Source organism: Peromyscus maniculatus, chromosome 1 (genome assembly GCF_049852395.1).
Source record: "Peromyscus maniculatus bairdii isolate BWxNUB_F1_BW_parent chromosome 1, HU_Pman_BW_mat_3.1, whole genome shotgun sequence".
In the NCBI taxonomy this organism is placed as follows: domain Eukaryota; kingdom Metazoa; phylum Chordata; class Mammalia; order Rodentia; family Cricetidae; genus Peromyscus; species Peromyscus maniculatus.
Genome location: NC_134852.1, coordinates 168,950,019 through 168,966,761, shown reverse-complemented (window position 1 = coordinate 168,966,761; position 16,743 = coordinate 168,950,019). Strand labels below are relative to the sequence as shown.

At 40.7% G+C, this 16,743-nt stretch overlaps 1 protein-coding gene across 13 annotated transcripts in view; it reads right to left on the bottom strand.

Moving 5' to 3' along the window:
* Positions 1 to 16,743, bottom strand: part of Prune2 (prune homolog 2 with BCH domain) — a 262,886-nt gene that overhangs the window by 212,541 nt on the left and 33,602 nt on the right. For all 13 annotated transcript variants that reach the window (XM_042261488.2, XM_076560838.1, XM_076560832.1 and 10 more), the window contains exon 2: positions 3,531 to 3,635. In XM_042261488.2, coding sequence (XP_042117422.1) covers positions 3,531 to 3,635 — 105 coding nt within the window. The remainder of the gene's footprint in view (positions 1 to 3,530; positions 3,636 to 16,743) is intronic.

Below are 16,743 nucleotides of genomic sequence, written 5' to 3'. Positions count from 1 at the left end.
TTCCACTAGTAAATGGGCCCTGGTGTTATATTCCTAAATTATTATTACATTATCTACTTCTGTCTGTGTGTGCACACGGCACAGCACACATGTGGAGGTCAGAGAGTAACTCGTCTGAGTCAGTTCTCTCCTCCCGAGATGTGGGTCCTGGGAAAGCAGACAGGTGGTCAGGTCTGGCAGCAAAGACATGGGCCTGTTGAACCATTTCACCAGCCCAGCCATGGTGCTTTCTAACCTCTTTCATTTTTTCTTGACCTGAAATTTCACAGGTAACCTTACTAGAAACATTTAGGCTTTACTTCAAACCTCCCACAATTAAAAAAAAATGTATGAATGTATGCAGACATATACATTTATACATACACACACACAGAGTCTCCTCATCATGGGTAGCAAATGCATGTCCTTATGGAACTGACAAAATAATTGATAATTGGGACAGACTGAGGTGACAGAAGGTAGGTCTATCCCCATCGAAATGGAATACTTGCAACCTGGATCCAGTCAACAGTCCAAGTCTACTGTAGTTAAATCTTCTATTTTTTCAAGGTCATCTGGAAAACTATAGGTTAAAGTACAGTTTGTGACATGTGGTTGTGACACTTAAAAAATTTACTTATTTTTATTTTATGTGCATTGGTGTTTTGCCTGCATGTATGTCTCTGTGAGGATGCTGGATCCCCTGGAACTAGAGTTAGACAGCTGTGAGCTGCCATGTGGATGCTGGAAATTGAACCTGGGTCCTCTGGAAGAGCAACCAGTGCTCTTAACTGCTGAGCCATCTCTCCAACCCCGATTGTGACATTTTAAAAATTTATTCACTTGGGAGTCAGGTTTAGCACACATACAAACAGGTTTTGATCACTACTGAACACACACACACACACACACATACACACACATATATGTATATATACATATATGCATACACACACATATATATGTATATATACATATACATATATGCATACACACACTTATGTTCATAAAACTCTTATATAAAAAAACATTTGTGGTGACCAGATGGGGAGGAGGAGGAAAAGAATTTCAGATTAACAATAAATTTCTTTTTATATAAGAATTTCAAAGTAAAGTATTTTTAAAATCACTTTACAGGTATAGCGATGAGGATCTCACTACCACTGGAAGAACGTGGCTTTGGTGATGTTCATTTCTGAATAAGCAAATAGCCCTCATTCTCAAGTCACTACAGCTCTGCCACCAGCACATGCTTATTACACAGCTTAACATCCCAGTGTTTGTCTCCCCTGTCTAACATTAAAAAGGCAGGATTGTTTTGTTCTGCTGTCTGTTCCAAGGCATAAAACAATCAGGCAGGAGAAGACATTTAATAAATAGTCACTGAATTAAATAAATGAACCAGACGCTGCTATTGTACACAAAACACAAAAGCATCTCCACCGAAGTGGGTTTTCTTTCCACTGTAATGCTAATACTGAATCACAGTCGCATAATAATCATTAGTGATGTATGTATAGCACGGAATTCTTCCTAACTAATTGACAATTGTGTCTGACTCCTGCAAATGCAGTGGAGGAGAATCAGTGCATGAGTCGGAGTGTATGTCTCAAGCTGTCCAAGCAGGACTTCTTCTGGAGGTGGGACCAGAAAACTAGACGGCAGCCCCAGCTCCTGCTCAATGAATGGAAAAGGCCCTTCTCCATTCTGAGCCTTTACTTCCTGTTTCTGTAGAATGGGGTTTGGTCTCTGTTCTCCTCACCAGAGTGTGAAGGATGCATGCAAAGCCACAGAGCCCTGAGAGACCGAATACGGTTCACAGGAAAACTCCACAGAAGCACAGCCCACAACTAGCAGGCAAGACCTTCCACACTAAGACAAAGGCACAGTATCTTAGGTTTCCTGTCACTGTGATAAAACACAGTAACAGAGAGCATCTTGGGGGCGGGGGTTATTTCATCTTACAGCCTGTAGTCCATCATCCAGAATTCAGGGCAGGAACTGATGCAGAAGCCCTGGAGGACTGCTGCTTACTGGCTTGCTCAGCCTGCTTTTTTATAGAACACAGGATTGTCTATCCAGCTGCTGCACTGCTCTGCCCTGTGGGCTGGGCCTTCCCACATCAATCACTAAATAAGAAAATCCCATAGACTTGCTTACAGGCGATCTGAAGAGAGGCATTTTCTCAATGGACATTCCTCTTCCCAGAGAACTGTAGCTTGTATCAAGCTGACGAAAACCAACCAAGCAGCAAACAAACAAAAACCCAATCAAGACACATGGAAACAACAAAATTCCTAATATGTGATTCTTTAGTAATGCCATATTTGTTTCTATCCTTAGTTAAAAGTCTCAAAAAAAGGAGAGTCTATATAAGTCTGTGTTCATTTATCTATCTACCTATTGACCATCTATCTTTTATTACTCACAATTTCCCTACCTCCTTTTTGCAGGACACAGCTGCATTGATGATGACACTATAATTATAGTTGGTGATGTTATTACTATTATGTACTTTCTTTAAACTGCATAGCAATGGTAGCCTTAGAGTCAATCCAGTTCAGTCAAGTGTTCTCTGGATGAGCAGCCGAGAATAACAAGGATTGCTTAATGCACACATCTCAGCTCAGACACATTCATCTTCTCCTGCCAATTACTCTTCCTTGCAAACTTCAACAACTTGTAAGATAAATTTGATGTAGAGCCCACATGTAGAGATGAGAATACTTTACCCATCATTTTCCTCAGCTGCCCTAAAGCAGTGCTTGCCACCCACAGCTCATTCTGGAAGACTGGGTTTCATGCAAATTTAAATCACTCCAGATCAGCTATGCATAGTATCAGGGGATCCAGATCCAAACAAAATTGAAATAAAATAAACCAGACTCTGGAAAATTAAAAATTCCATGAGCCTTCTGGAACTAGTACCCAAACATTCGGAACATACATTTGAAGGTTTTCAGGCAATAAAGCTCATTACTGTGGGCTGATGGGGTTTATATATGGGAAGTTGGAGCATGATTTGTTAAAAAGGCCTTTCCAGTCCTGTGGGTGCTTTGAGGGAGACATTAGCAGCAGGGATAAAGGCATCAACTAAGACTTCCAGAACCTAGATTGGACACGCCATGCCCCTGTTTCTGAGTCTCCGGCCAGTGTTCCGTGCTTCATGTGCTGTTCACATGAGTTATTCTGCACGTTTTTCTATTCCCAAAGGCACAGTCACATAGTACATGACAAAGGAAAGAGAGGAGTCCTGAGTCCTGCTTTTTATTACTCCTCCAAATTCTCATTAAATACAAACAGCTACCACAAATGTGTTTTAATATGTTGTTTGAAATGATTTTGAGAAGAAACCAGTAAGACATAAGCAGAGCAATGTTTAACGCCCAGGAGATACTCAATAAAGGCCTGTTGCTTACTGGGTTTTAATATTTACTCTCTGCAACAATATACCTGAACATGAAAAACTAAGTTAGCGGCTGCATTTCCCTATATTTACACTTAAAAGATACACAGTTAAGGCACAAAGGATATAATCCCTTTCCCCTCACCTTGTCCAGAAAGTACGCATATGTGAAGGCAGAAATGAGAGAATCCAGGTCACATGACTTAGGTCCAATAACTGCATGGACCTTCTCCAATCTCTTACTTCGATCCTGCAACCAATAAAAAGAAAAATTACACTTTTACTTGCTTCCAACCAATATAAAGTGGAAAAATTTCAATTTCTTAAAATGTGCTTGTCTATACTCATATACAATGGCAGAAAATAATAAATTTACCACAAAATTATATGAAAACTATGTGTTATGTTTAACATGGCCAAGAAGAAAATAATCTACCTTTTTAAGGCTACCTAGGGGGCTTCCACCCACTCAGGGAGGTGCATCTGCACATATAAACACACATATATCATACACATGTGCAATACACACACACACACACACACACACACACACACACACACACACACACACACACACACACACCAAAAATATAAGACTACCTACAGATTAACTTCCTTTGAACTATATTTCTGAGGTACCATTTTCTTAGTAGGAGGCCATTTCGCTGTGAAGATCGGTTCCGGAGTGCTACAATTGTCTCCCGATACAAGAAGTGTTTCTTAGTTCAGGAAACAATGTAACTTCTTCTCCCATCCCTCCCACACCATGTAGTCAAACAGTCTATCTGTAAAGGCTTCATTTTCTCACATTCTGTCTTGGATGTCAAAGATATACTCCCTATATTGTTCTATTTTTTTTTTTTTTTTTTTAGCAAATAAAACATTTTTTTCTCATTCAGAAAGGGAGGTGTGATTTACATCATTGGTCTAAAACTCAAATGTGTATCCACTGCTTCTTTTAAAGTGTGTATATTCACCTCTCTAGAAAAGAACACATACTTTTTGTTTGCATGTTTGTTTTTTGGTTTTTGAGGTTTACTCAATAGTTATTTAAATTCTTTTAAAGAAGCCTGACATTTCTTTGAAACATTCAAAAACTAGGTGCTTCTAGAAAACACCGTAGCAAATTGCCACACACACACACACACACACACACACACACACACACACACACACACACAAATTATAAAATAAATTTGTATCTCTCCCTTTCTTTCTTTTGAGAAAGGGACTCATGCAACTTGGGCTGGCCTCAGCCTCACTCTGTTGCTGATGGACCAGAACCTCCGATCGTCCTGCATCCCGATGCTGGGATCACAGCGTGCTCCACCATGCTGACTGTCAACAGCGTCTTTCCAGGAAGGGAGCAGCTGAGCTGTGTTTCCTTCTCTCGATTTTCATCACTTATTTTCATCTCCCTGTTTAAGACTGACTAGACACCCACATGTTGTGAAATTGCTCCAAACGGCAGGACTAGTCATGACTGCTCAAGAGCAAACATTTCATGAACAGGAAAAAAAAAATTAAAACACACCTAATAACCTAGCAGGTATCTTGGGAACGAACTTGACAATTTGTTATTATTTGTAGCACAAATCTTAAATGATCTTATTGTGGTTGATATATTGTGCACCCCAATAAACTTATCTTGGGTCAGAGAACAGAACAGCCACTAGATAGACATAGAGCCAGGTGTGATGGCACACACCTTTAACCCCAGGACTTGAAATCTCATGGCTTGCTTAGGAAAGAAGCATGCCTTTAATCCCAGGAATTTATGGCAGGAAGCAGAAAGGTATATTAAGTCATGAGAACCAGGAACTAGAAGCTTTTAAACTTTTAGGCTTTTTAGCAGCAGTTCCGCTGAGATCCATTCGGATGAGGATTCGGAGGCTTTCAGTCTGAGGAAACAAGATCAGCTGAGAAGCTGGCAAGGTGAGGTTGCATGTGGCTTGTTCTTTTTCTCTGATCTTTCAGTGTTCACCTTAATACCTGGCTCCAGGTTTGTTTTTATTAATAAGACCTTTTAAGATTTGTGCGTCATCTTAATAAAAAAAACTCAGTGCCAGCTTTTGGGGTGAATTCTGAAGTCAGAGAAGCACAGCAAGACACAGCTAACCTCACCTTGCCAACTTCTCAGTCAATCCCTTTTCCTCAAACTGGAAGCCTCTGGGTCCTCATTTGAATGGATCTCAGCTGAACTGCTGCTAAAAGCTTAAAAGCCTTCATGCCTTATATACCTTTCTGCTTCCTGCCATCACTTCCTGGGATTAAAGGTAGTGCCACCATGCCTAGCTCTGTTTCCAGTGTGGCCTTGAACTCACAAAGATCCAGATGGATCTCTGCCTCCTAAATGCTAGGATTAAAGGCATGTGCCACCACTGCCTAACCTCTATGTTTATATAATGTTTAATATAATTATTTGTGTAGAACTGGTGGCATCAGAGTCAGAAACAAATTATTAAACAGTGAGGATTTGGCCCAAGCACCAAGATGAAGTAAAAAAAAAAATTTTGCATTATTTTACTATACTACATAAGACCATGTTCATGAAAGCGTGAATGCGCTTTGAGTGTATTTATCCCCACAACCACTCCTCCCACTTTTCACATCCCATCCCTTCCCATTAGTCTCCTTTGTTTCCCCAGACAGTTTCTCTTCTACTTCCGTGCTATCTGTACACATACAATTTTATGAATCAATAAAAGATGAAGAAAATCTCAAAGGAGGTTGGGTAGAGTCCATCACAGGGAAAGGCGGCAGAGAGATTTTACATAAGCCATCCCCAGCTCGTGGGTACGTGATACTGTTAAATTAAAACAGACTCATGGTTTCAATTTCTTTGATATTTATTAAAGAAAACAACATACTTAAAGTGTGATACAGACGCTGAAGATGATGATCAGCTCCCTCTCCGTGACCATCCAGTCTAGTTCTCACGCCCCATCCCCCTTTTCCAGCTTCTAATCTTGTAAACATACAGCTGGCTCACTGAACTGAACATCCTCTGAGGGGTTTGGCTCAGGTCTTGATTTCAAAGTCAAGACAACAAATATTCTGGAAGCACCTAAGTAAATTTAGGGAAATAGAATTCCAGCCCATTACAACATGAGCAGATGTATTAAGATATCACATTCCTGTAAATGCTGCGCTTCCGAGAAGCTCAAAGGTCTGAGGAGACATTACCTCACTTCTCCCATATCTTGTGAGACAGGCAGTAGAAAGATCAACAATGTTTTTTACAGGTCAGAGGAGTGTGTGATGGGGCCAAGTTTCTTTCCAGAATCTTCAGCCTGACACCGTGAGAGCTGACTCCCTGCCCCATCTAACCACTTCATAATGCCTTAATGACTCCATGCCCGCTCGAGTGCACATGGCACCGAGGGAGGAGAGAAGGGGCAATATGCACACTAAATACAGTGATGCTGCAGACATTGGTAACATCGACAGAACTGACTTACCTGCTCTCTTGTCTTGGCATTGTCATGTAGGGGTTAATCTAGGTTAAGAAAAGCTGGCAAGAAACAAGCCAAGCTAAGGCCAGGCATTCATAAGTGATATAATAAGTCTCCTTGTGTGATTTATTTGGGAGCTGGGTGGTGCCCCCCCAAAAGAGTAAAAGAAAATCCAACAACATGATGGTACATTGAATAAAGTGTATTTGAGCTGATGAACCAAATAATGAGATAATGAGAAATGAGAACAGCGGGGAAAGGCTAAGAGGATGCTACAGCGAGTTTCTTTGAAAAATCTGAGGTTTCAGTAAAGATGTGAACCCGAGAAGTGGAGTCTAAAGTTATCACAGGTCATGGGGAGAACATACGCAAAGGTCCTGAGCTTAGGAAGGGTTCAACATATTCAGCAACTGACAAGTACATGCCTTTCCTAAACATGATCTTGTAAAGTCAACAATGAACAGCTCTGGCAGGTAAATGTTCCCTCCTTAACAGCACACAAGTACAGCAAGCATTAAGGAAGCTTGGAGACAAAGACTTACTGTTAATGCCCGAGCCTCACACAGACAGAACAGTGATAATCAGACAAAACAGATACCGCCGGCTTTATCATCTAAATGTACTTCCAAATGTACTGTTTTAATTCATAAAAACAATGAACTCACCAATATTTCAGATCATGATTCGAATATGCTTTCAATTTCAAACTACAATTTTATATATCAATAAAATGAGATTTCTTATCGAAGTTAACCTCACAGCTCTTCTTAAAAGCTGACAAAATACTTGCATATTCAGACCACACTGCACGTTAGAGGAAGTATTACTACAAAACACTTTTAAACCCACCCATGGAAAGCAGAGGTCCTGACCAGAAAAGGGCTTCCAGAACCTTCCAATAAGCATAAGTTGGTTTGTTCTAAATTTCTCCCTCTCAGAAATAAAGTTGCTCTTACCTCTAACTTTTGCAGTACAAAGTCTTGTATAAAATATTTTTCATCAAATAGCCCTTTCACAAAAAGTGTGTGTGTGTGTGTGTGTGTGTGTGTGTGTGTGTGTGTAAGTAACAGACTCCTGGAAATGGCATAGGTGGCTTTACAAATCTCCATGGGGGCTGGAGAGATAGCTCAACAGTTAAGCACACTTGTCGCTCCTGCAGAGGACCCCGGTTCGGTTCCCAGCACCCACATGGTGGCTCACCACGATTGGTAATGCCAGGGGATACAACACCTTCTTCAGACCTCCAAGGGTACCAGACACGCACATGGTACATCAGGCAAAACACTCATGCACACAAAATAAAATAAATCTAAAAATCATTTTTAAAATATTATATTGCTAAATAGGCTCTCTGGCTCACTGGCTGCCTAGTCTGGGTTCAAATAATAAAAAACACTAGTGCCTGGCATAGTGGCACACTTGTAATGCTAGGAACTTGGGAGACTGAGGCAGGAGAATCACAACTTTGAAGCTATGCTAAGTATTATTGCTGTGGATATTGCTCTGTATAAATAAAATGCTGATTGGCCAGCAGCCAGGCAGGAAGTATAGGTGGGACAAACAGAGAAAAGAATTCTGGGAACAGGAAGACTGAGTCAGGAGACGCTGCCAGCCGCCATGAGTACCAACATGTAAGATACTGTTAAGCCACAAGCCATGTGGCAGGGTATAGATTTTTAGAAATGGGTTAATTTAAGATAGAAGAACAGCTAGCTAAAAGCCTGAGCCATTAGGTCAAACAGTTTAAATAATATAAGTGTCTGTGTGTTTATTTTATAAGTGGGCTGTGGGACTGCTGGGGCTTGGCAGGAGCTGGAGAGAAAGACTCCAGCTACATTTTATAGTGAGAATCTGTCTATAATGGTTAGTCATTGTCAAACTAAACTAGATTTAGAATCGCCGTGGAGACACTTCTGGGTGTGTCTATTGGGGTATTCTGAGAAAAGTGCAACTAAAGAGCAAAGAGTCCCTGTGAGTGAGGCCAACACCACTCCACGGGCCAGGGTCCTGCACTGGAGAAGAAGAGGAGACCTGAGCACCAGCGTTCATCCTAACGTGAGCACCATGCGAGCGGCTCCCTCCTGCTCTGCTATCATGTCTTCTCTCCCATGACGGAGGGTACCTTCAAGCTGTCAGTCAGAGAAACTGCCCTTTCCTCTAGTTATTCTTGCCAGGTACTTTGTCATGGGCAATGAAAAAAGTAACTAATTGATTGTCTCAAAAAAATCAGTTTCAGAATAAATTCCAAAAAAAATAAAAAATAAAAAGTAATGAGAGACTAAGAGATCATAATTGGTTTATTCTTGGAAGTACACCTCAGGCTGTGGGTGTACAAAAGCATTCACCAGAACCTGCAAGTACAGGACACAAGCATATTATATTCAGTTTTCTCATAAATGTCATAATTTAATTGGTGACCTAATTAGGGAAGGACAAAGGGCTTTCGGTGGTTGAGACAGAAAAGGGTCATGAGGTAATATAATTGCCTGATAAAACCAAAATAGTCAATTCAGATCAATTTACATTGCCAGTAGCCTCTGCTCTCATCACCACTAACCCCCAACTCTCAAGACTGGGGGAACTGAGCTAAACCGATGTGCTGAGTCCTTACAGGCGCTAACTAGGGAAGGACCAGGCTGAGAACACAGTTTCACAAATTCTAGCAGCAGGGCTAGATAGCTGGATGTGTCCAAGGGACTGCGAAGGTGTTGCAATGAAAATAATGGAGGGGAGACATGAGTTGTTGACACTGATTGGCTACAGATACGAAGGCCAGGGCAATGCAAAGCACTAAGCATTTAGGAATAGATAGTTTACAAGGAAAGGCTGAGATTACAGTCCAGAAAACTAAGGCTAACAACAGGGTGGGATAGCCTTGCTGGTCAGCCATGCTGGGATTTAAGTCAGGGTCTGATTAAAAACATTCAGGAGTGTGAAACAGTTTTTGTTAGTTTGGTCTGAAGTTGTTAATTTATTAACTTTCTTCATCTCTCTCCCTCTCTCTCCTTGGTACCCCAAATCCTTCAGCAACTGAAGTGAATTTGGGGCATGTTGGACTCTTTCTTTTATGATCACCACTCTCCTCCCCAACCAAGCTCAATATTTTCTCTCTGGCTTCTTCTTGCCACGCTGGAGGATGCCTTTCTTTAACATTTTCTATTTGAGAAAACTGGGGAGTGGGGACCAGTTTAAACACATTCAACTGTGGTCAGGTAGACCTGAACCTCTTTTTTGTTTTGAGATACAAGAGGCTGTTTGTTGTGAGTAGGTGGTGGGGAGCCAATCCCAAATACTGCCTGAGGACCTGAGATGAGCTGTGGGTCACCGGCTCACTTGAGGGAGCCTCTAGTCTAACCAGGTATTTTATACTCAACCATTCTTCCCTTCTCAGGTGAGTCTACCCTTTTTCAACCTGCTTACTGCCAATCTTGAAAACAGAATATCCTCAGATGGAGTGACCTCAAATATGTACACTTTTCTGCATAGTTCATATTACTGGTGATGATGATGATGATGATGATGATGATGTGTGTGTGTGTGTGTGTGTGTGTGTGTGTGTGTGTGTGTGTGTGTACATATATTGTTCAGGGATGTTTTGAAAGCAGTACTATTATTTTTCCTCTCTATCTTGAACTTTAAAACTTTAGACCTGCACCCCTAAATCCTTACCTTCACTAGAGAGTCCACAAGGAAATCATCCAACAGTTTTCTGAGGGGTTTTAATTTTTAGCTGTCTGCTTTGGAAGTGCTTCTGTCTATGATCAACTGTTCCCTTCTCATGTAAATAGACAGTGCATCCTGGAGTTTGCCCTCTGTGATTTTACACGTCTTGAAAATCCCCTCAACTTTCCCTTTCAAGATTCGGGAGCTGTCATCTTTTTCATGGTGATGGAAGTGAACCTGGGTCCTTAATCTTACTCCTCAGCTCTGACCTGTCTTGTGTCTCCTTTCTGTGCTCAGCCCTCCCCAGGAAAGGCATTCATACTCTCTGGGAGACAGCATTTGGTACAGAATCTGTTGCCAACCCATCCACATCACAGGCAATCTGAGGGTTTCAAGGATAAGTGCAATAGAATGGCCCCTGTATCTGGCATGCAACCATGCCTCCTGAAGTTTACACAGCAATTGCTTATTTTAAAATTTGCAAAATAGACAATCACAAAGGGGAAAAACACTCAGTTCCCCAAATTAAATCCATTGCTATGAACGTTTAGTGCATTCCTTGTAATATTCTCTTCCCATACTTCTATGAGCACTCTCTCCTGCTATATATGATTCATTCTCTCTTTTGAAATTCAACAAGGCTCTCTGTTCTCTGAAAATTCTAGGATATAGATGTTGCAATGGCCAGAAGTAGTTTGTATTTGCTTGCTTGTACAGTCCCCAGATGCTACTTGGTACATGTAATGGCTTTCTTTAATATGGCTCCTTATAATTTATATACTCAATCTTCTACTGTTAGAGACTTATTTAAATTTTTGAAACAATTAAACCTTCTGCAGTGAATATTTGGGACAGAATGTTTTTGCATCAATTCCTAATTATTTTTTTTTTAGAATAAATTCCCAGGCTTTAAATTTCTAGGTCAAAGAAAGTAGTGTTTTAATACTCGCCAGAAAGGTTGAACAGATTTTCATTTCCACTGACAGAAATTCTGAATTGTTAAATCTTCAAACACACGTTCAAGTAATTACATTAGCAGGTAAAATCACACCACAGTGTTGTTTGACTGCTTTTTTATGACTGTAAGACAAGTGCTTGATCCTTTTTTTATGGGCCCCACAACATTGCCTGCACACTTTTATGCTATTCATCCCATTTTCATTGATGAAGAAACTACTAAAACATTAACATCCTGCACTTTGGTAATGTCTGGAAGAGTCTCCTTTGTTCTCGGGCCTTGGGCATCTATGAGAGAATCTGTTCGGTAAGGTGCATTAGGTACACAGTACCCGTGCATTATTTAAGAGAGCATTATCGTTTTTAGCTCTAAAATGCAGCCATTCTCTGTGCCCTCTTTTCCCCAGCCAAGCCACTCCGCTCCTAGACAAGGTTGCAACTACATGCTCCAAACTTGACTGGAGAGCAGCAGAGATCTGCAAGCTCTTGAATGGAATGCCTCGACTCTTCTGATATGCTCGAGATCTCAATGGTAAAGCAACTTACTGTGCAGTCTAAGATGGTGGCTATATGACTATGAAATGTTTTTAGACACAGATAAATTTTGATAGACAACAGTACCAAAAGAGGAATGATAAACAATAAACTGTGGAAGAGACTGCACAGAATCCTCACAGTCTTCCCACTGGTGGGACAAGATTTGAACCATCCAAAGAGCTTCTACATGCTGAGGCTCAAGCAACGCAAGGGAATGCTAGGTAACAGAGGTGGCTAGGTAACCAATAGAAAAAAATGCACCTGAGTAGGCAGTCAACCTCATTAGCGGTCACGGAGGTCAAAGAAGACCAAGGGGAGTGGTAAAATGGCTCCGCATCATGTCTGCAAGAAATCAAAACTACTTCTCCCGAGAAACAGGCCTGGGAGCCACGGCCTCCAAAAGAAGCTGTAATAAGCTCCTTAAGACCACGTGACCCCTGTCAGTTTCAGAATGTATCTGAAGTCAGTTTAAGTAAAGGAACTGCTGAATTGCATCAAACCAAGTACAACTTGAGAAAGAGTTGCTAGTCATAGCACTGCAATCTGCTAAAGTTTAGAATTAGAAGAGGCTTAGGAGTCACCAAGTTGGAATCCTTTAGTGTTTTCCCATGTCAGGTTGTCTGTGTACCACAGTGTAATGGAAGAGATAACACAAACTTAGGGTTACTACAGTCTGTTAAATAGTCTTAGTTTAGAAGAGTCTTAAATGGGCCTTATGATGCTATTTAGTACTACCTGAATAAAACTGAAATAACATGTATGGAAGGAATGACTCGTGGATGTCCAGTTGCTTCTATTTGCACAGCTTTGATTTGACATGCCTGAGCCAGGGAGGGAATGAAGAAAGAATAGACCCACAAACACACACACAGAAAAGTGGGGATGGGGTGGACCGAGTGCTCTAATGGAGACGCACCAATGGGCTGGAAACTCGGTGAATTCATTATACACCACTGAGCAAGGAGGTGAGTTTATGTACACAGCTGAACAAGGAGGTGGGTTAACTACTCTCTGTAGGAGGTCTCTGTAGGGGAGCAGTTATTGGTTATAGTCATTCAGGAGGAGGAAGGTGCATTGAGAGTTTCCGCATATGCTAGTTTTAGCCGCTTAGACTAGGCTGTACCATTCTCACGGGTCTGAGGAACTGGGGTCCTTGATGTAATTGTGCTCATGTCAATAATCCACATGTGCTTAGGACTTTGTCTGCTCCTCCCATCCAGTGTCAACAACTTCTACAGTTCTAGTTTGAATGATTCAAGACCCAAAGAGACTCTATTGACATCACTGTGAGAGATTCTGGGATTTGTACCCCCAGGCTAGGATTTTACACAGGCTGGGGACATCTAAGGAATTGTAGTGCTTCATATGGTGCTTTTGATGAGATTTTACAGTTAGTTAAACAATGTAGTTAGCAAAATGTAGGAAATGTGTTGTAAAACTCAAATAACTTCTTTCAGGCAATATAAGACATACAAACACTTTTTAAAAAGTGAATTCTTCAAATTGAGACATTCCCATAAGAATATTGGTAATTTTTCAAGGTAGAAGCCGGACATACGGCATTCTTCTATGCCTCTCTGCTAGTATATGTCTAAGAACTTAAGAAAAAAAATTCTATGACATTATGACTAAAAGGTAAAGAGGCTGTAGCTGGTACCAGAGGCCCCATCTAGCAAGTTCAAGGGTCTGGATTCCAGTCCCAACAATGCCAAAGGAAAAGAAGAGAGAATACATTATTTATAAATATTTTCATTTTCCTGCAATGGATTCTCTTGCAAAATGTCTTCTGCCATTTTACACCATGTTTCCAGAAGTTTCTTCCATAAGCTGGGGTCCAGATCAAGATCTGCAGACATGTCACCCTCCCGTGACATGCACTACATGGCACAGGTTGCTGCAGTTCCTTTAATTATTTCTGTTCTTCGGCTTGGAAGGACTGGAGCTAATTAGTCAGGTCTTGTCCCCCCCCATGAACAAGTGGAGACACGCTCAGAAGGCTTCTCCCAGAAGCTTTGCCTTTTATACTCAGCTCATTGTCATAGGAAGATCTATTGCTTTAATACTCGAGAGTGTTTGTCTGTATTCAGAACAGACATCAGGCCTGTGACACCACACACCTGGTGCATCAAAAATCCACTCAGACATGACAGTAATGAACAGACACGGGGCTAGAAGCAGACAGGAGGAGAAGAATTTTCGAGCGTGGCGCACTCCAGCAGGTTCACAGGGACATGTGCAAGGGATATGCAGAGCAATTACTGTACTTTGCAAAGATGACAGTTTTTAATGATGCCATTATTTATTACATTGTGTGTTTTTCAATGACAGAAGGACTCTCACCTTCCAGGTGACCCCAGTGTTCATTCTCTCTCTGTATATACACATACACACACAAAACACATATAATATCAAGTATATGATTCTTGCAAGCCAAAAAAAATTAAAACTAAATAGTGCCTAACACACAGTAGATAGATATGCAGTAAAGGTTTATTGCAATTCATTTTGTATAACATTGAACATTGTAGGGGGATATGGATATAAAAGGAAAACATTTATAGAAATGAGTGTATGTAAATTCTGTATTATCCCACTGATAATTTATTTACTCATTTGTTTTGGTGATGGGGGGTTGGTTAATTGGTTTTTGAGGTAGGATCTTTTGTATCCCAGCCAGGCACCAACTCATTATGTACCTGAGGATGACCTTGAACTTCTCAACTTCCTGCCTCCACCTCTTCAGTGCTGGGATTATAGGCATGCACCACCACACCCAGTTTTTGTTATGCTGGCTGTCAAACATAGGGATTCACTCATGCTAGGCAAGCACTCTACATCTAAGTTTCATCCCCAGGGCCCCCATTGATATTTGAAAAGTATAAGTACGTTAGCATTAACTGGGTCCACATTCTAGTAGGGATAACTATTCACCACAGTGCTCTGAAATAATCCTTTTGTACATTGTGAAGATTTGCCACTCAGATTGATTTAATAAATAAATAAATAAATAAATAAAAAAAAACTGGTTGGCTGGTAGCCAGGCAGAATCATAGGTGGGACAACCAAACTAGGAGAATAATGGAAAGAAGAAGGACAGAGTCAGAGAGATGCCAGTCAGCCACCAAGGCAAAGCATAGATAAGAAATATGGGTTAATTTAAATGTAGGCATTGAGTAGTAACAAGCCTGAGCTATTGGCTGATCTTTATAATTTAAATCTCAGGTCAGTTATTTGAGAAGCAGCTGCCAGTTATTTGGGAGCAAGAGGTCAGGACACAAAAACTCAGCCTACACCTCAGAATCTCAAGTTTTCTATGTATCATATCCTTTCTAGCATGAAATAATAGGACTTTATGGTTTCAAGAAACAAACAACTACTTTAGCATTGTCCATTGAGAGAACTGTTTGGAGTCTGCAAACAGAGCTCCACAGTTGACTTGGTTTTGTTTTTTGGGTTTTTGTTGTTGTTGTTGTTTTGTTATGTTTTTGTTTTTAAGATATATTTTTACCCTTTAATTATGTTAGGGGAGGAGGTCATACATATGAGTGCTGGTGTCATTGAGGCCAGAGGTAAGTTCCTGGTGCTGGAGTTACAGGTGATTGAAAGCTGCCCAGAGTGGATGCAGGAACAGAACTCAGTCCTCTGTAAGAGCAGGGTGCTTTTAACTGCCAACTCATCTCTCCAACTTCCCACAACTGGTGTTTTTAACACTAACCATTTGCATTTTTTTGTAATTTTGATGGGATAATTAACTGAGCAGATAATGGAGAACATCTTTAAGACCCAACTCTCCCAACACATTTTTCAGTCCTGATGTTAAAAACTAATCACTTAAAAGAAAGGAGAAAAAGGGAAAAAATGTATAACAGAATTTTTTTTTTGCTTTATTGGACTTTCAATAAGAAGGCATAGTCAGAAATTTAAAACTGAGAAAGATTTTTAAATGTCATGGAAACTCCAAAACATCATAAAATCTTTCTCCAGCGTAAGCCTTGTAAAATAGATGATAATCAGTTTTTTAAGATGTCTTACTCATCTTGTAGAATAAATCTTTGTCCATTTGATCTAATAGCTATGCTCAATCATGAAAAATTTTAAACTCGGAATTAAAGACTCAAAATCAACTAGCCATTTCGCTTAGTTTCATGATGTTGCGGGATCTTCTCTAAAGATGCCAGCCTGGGGGATCATCATCAAGGGACACTTCCCTCTGCAGCTAGTGCAAGGTCCAAGTCCTTCCCTAGGCAGAAAAGGACAGCAACACAGGGAAGCTTGTGGCTACCCTCTGAATAGGAATGGAAGAGCATAGATGGAGGACCCAGAGGAGTCATAACGTCAATGGCCCCTGATCTGGTTTCAGAGAGCTCTGTTTATCCTCTGGAACAGGCCAAAGCCCTAAGATCCTCTCCCAAGTTGTTTCTCTTGTTTGCTTTTTAGAAGCCAGTGACAACTAAGATACCATAGGTTACATTGAGTATAAATTTTCATCAAAAGAAAACAGAGGGCTGGGATTACATATCAGCAGTACGGTGTTTGCCTGATAATCACATGGCCCCAAATCAAAAACCCAACTGCAATCAACCAAACAAGCCAGCAAGAACTAGAGAGTCAGACTCCTAGATGTGTGTGTGTGTGTGTGTGTGTGTGTGTGTGTGTGTGTGTTGAGGAGTGGCTTTTTAATTTATTAATAATTTAACTCACTCTTGAGAGCAGAAAGGAGGGGAACTGATGTTTTAAACAAACAAA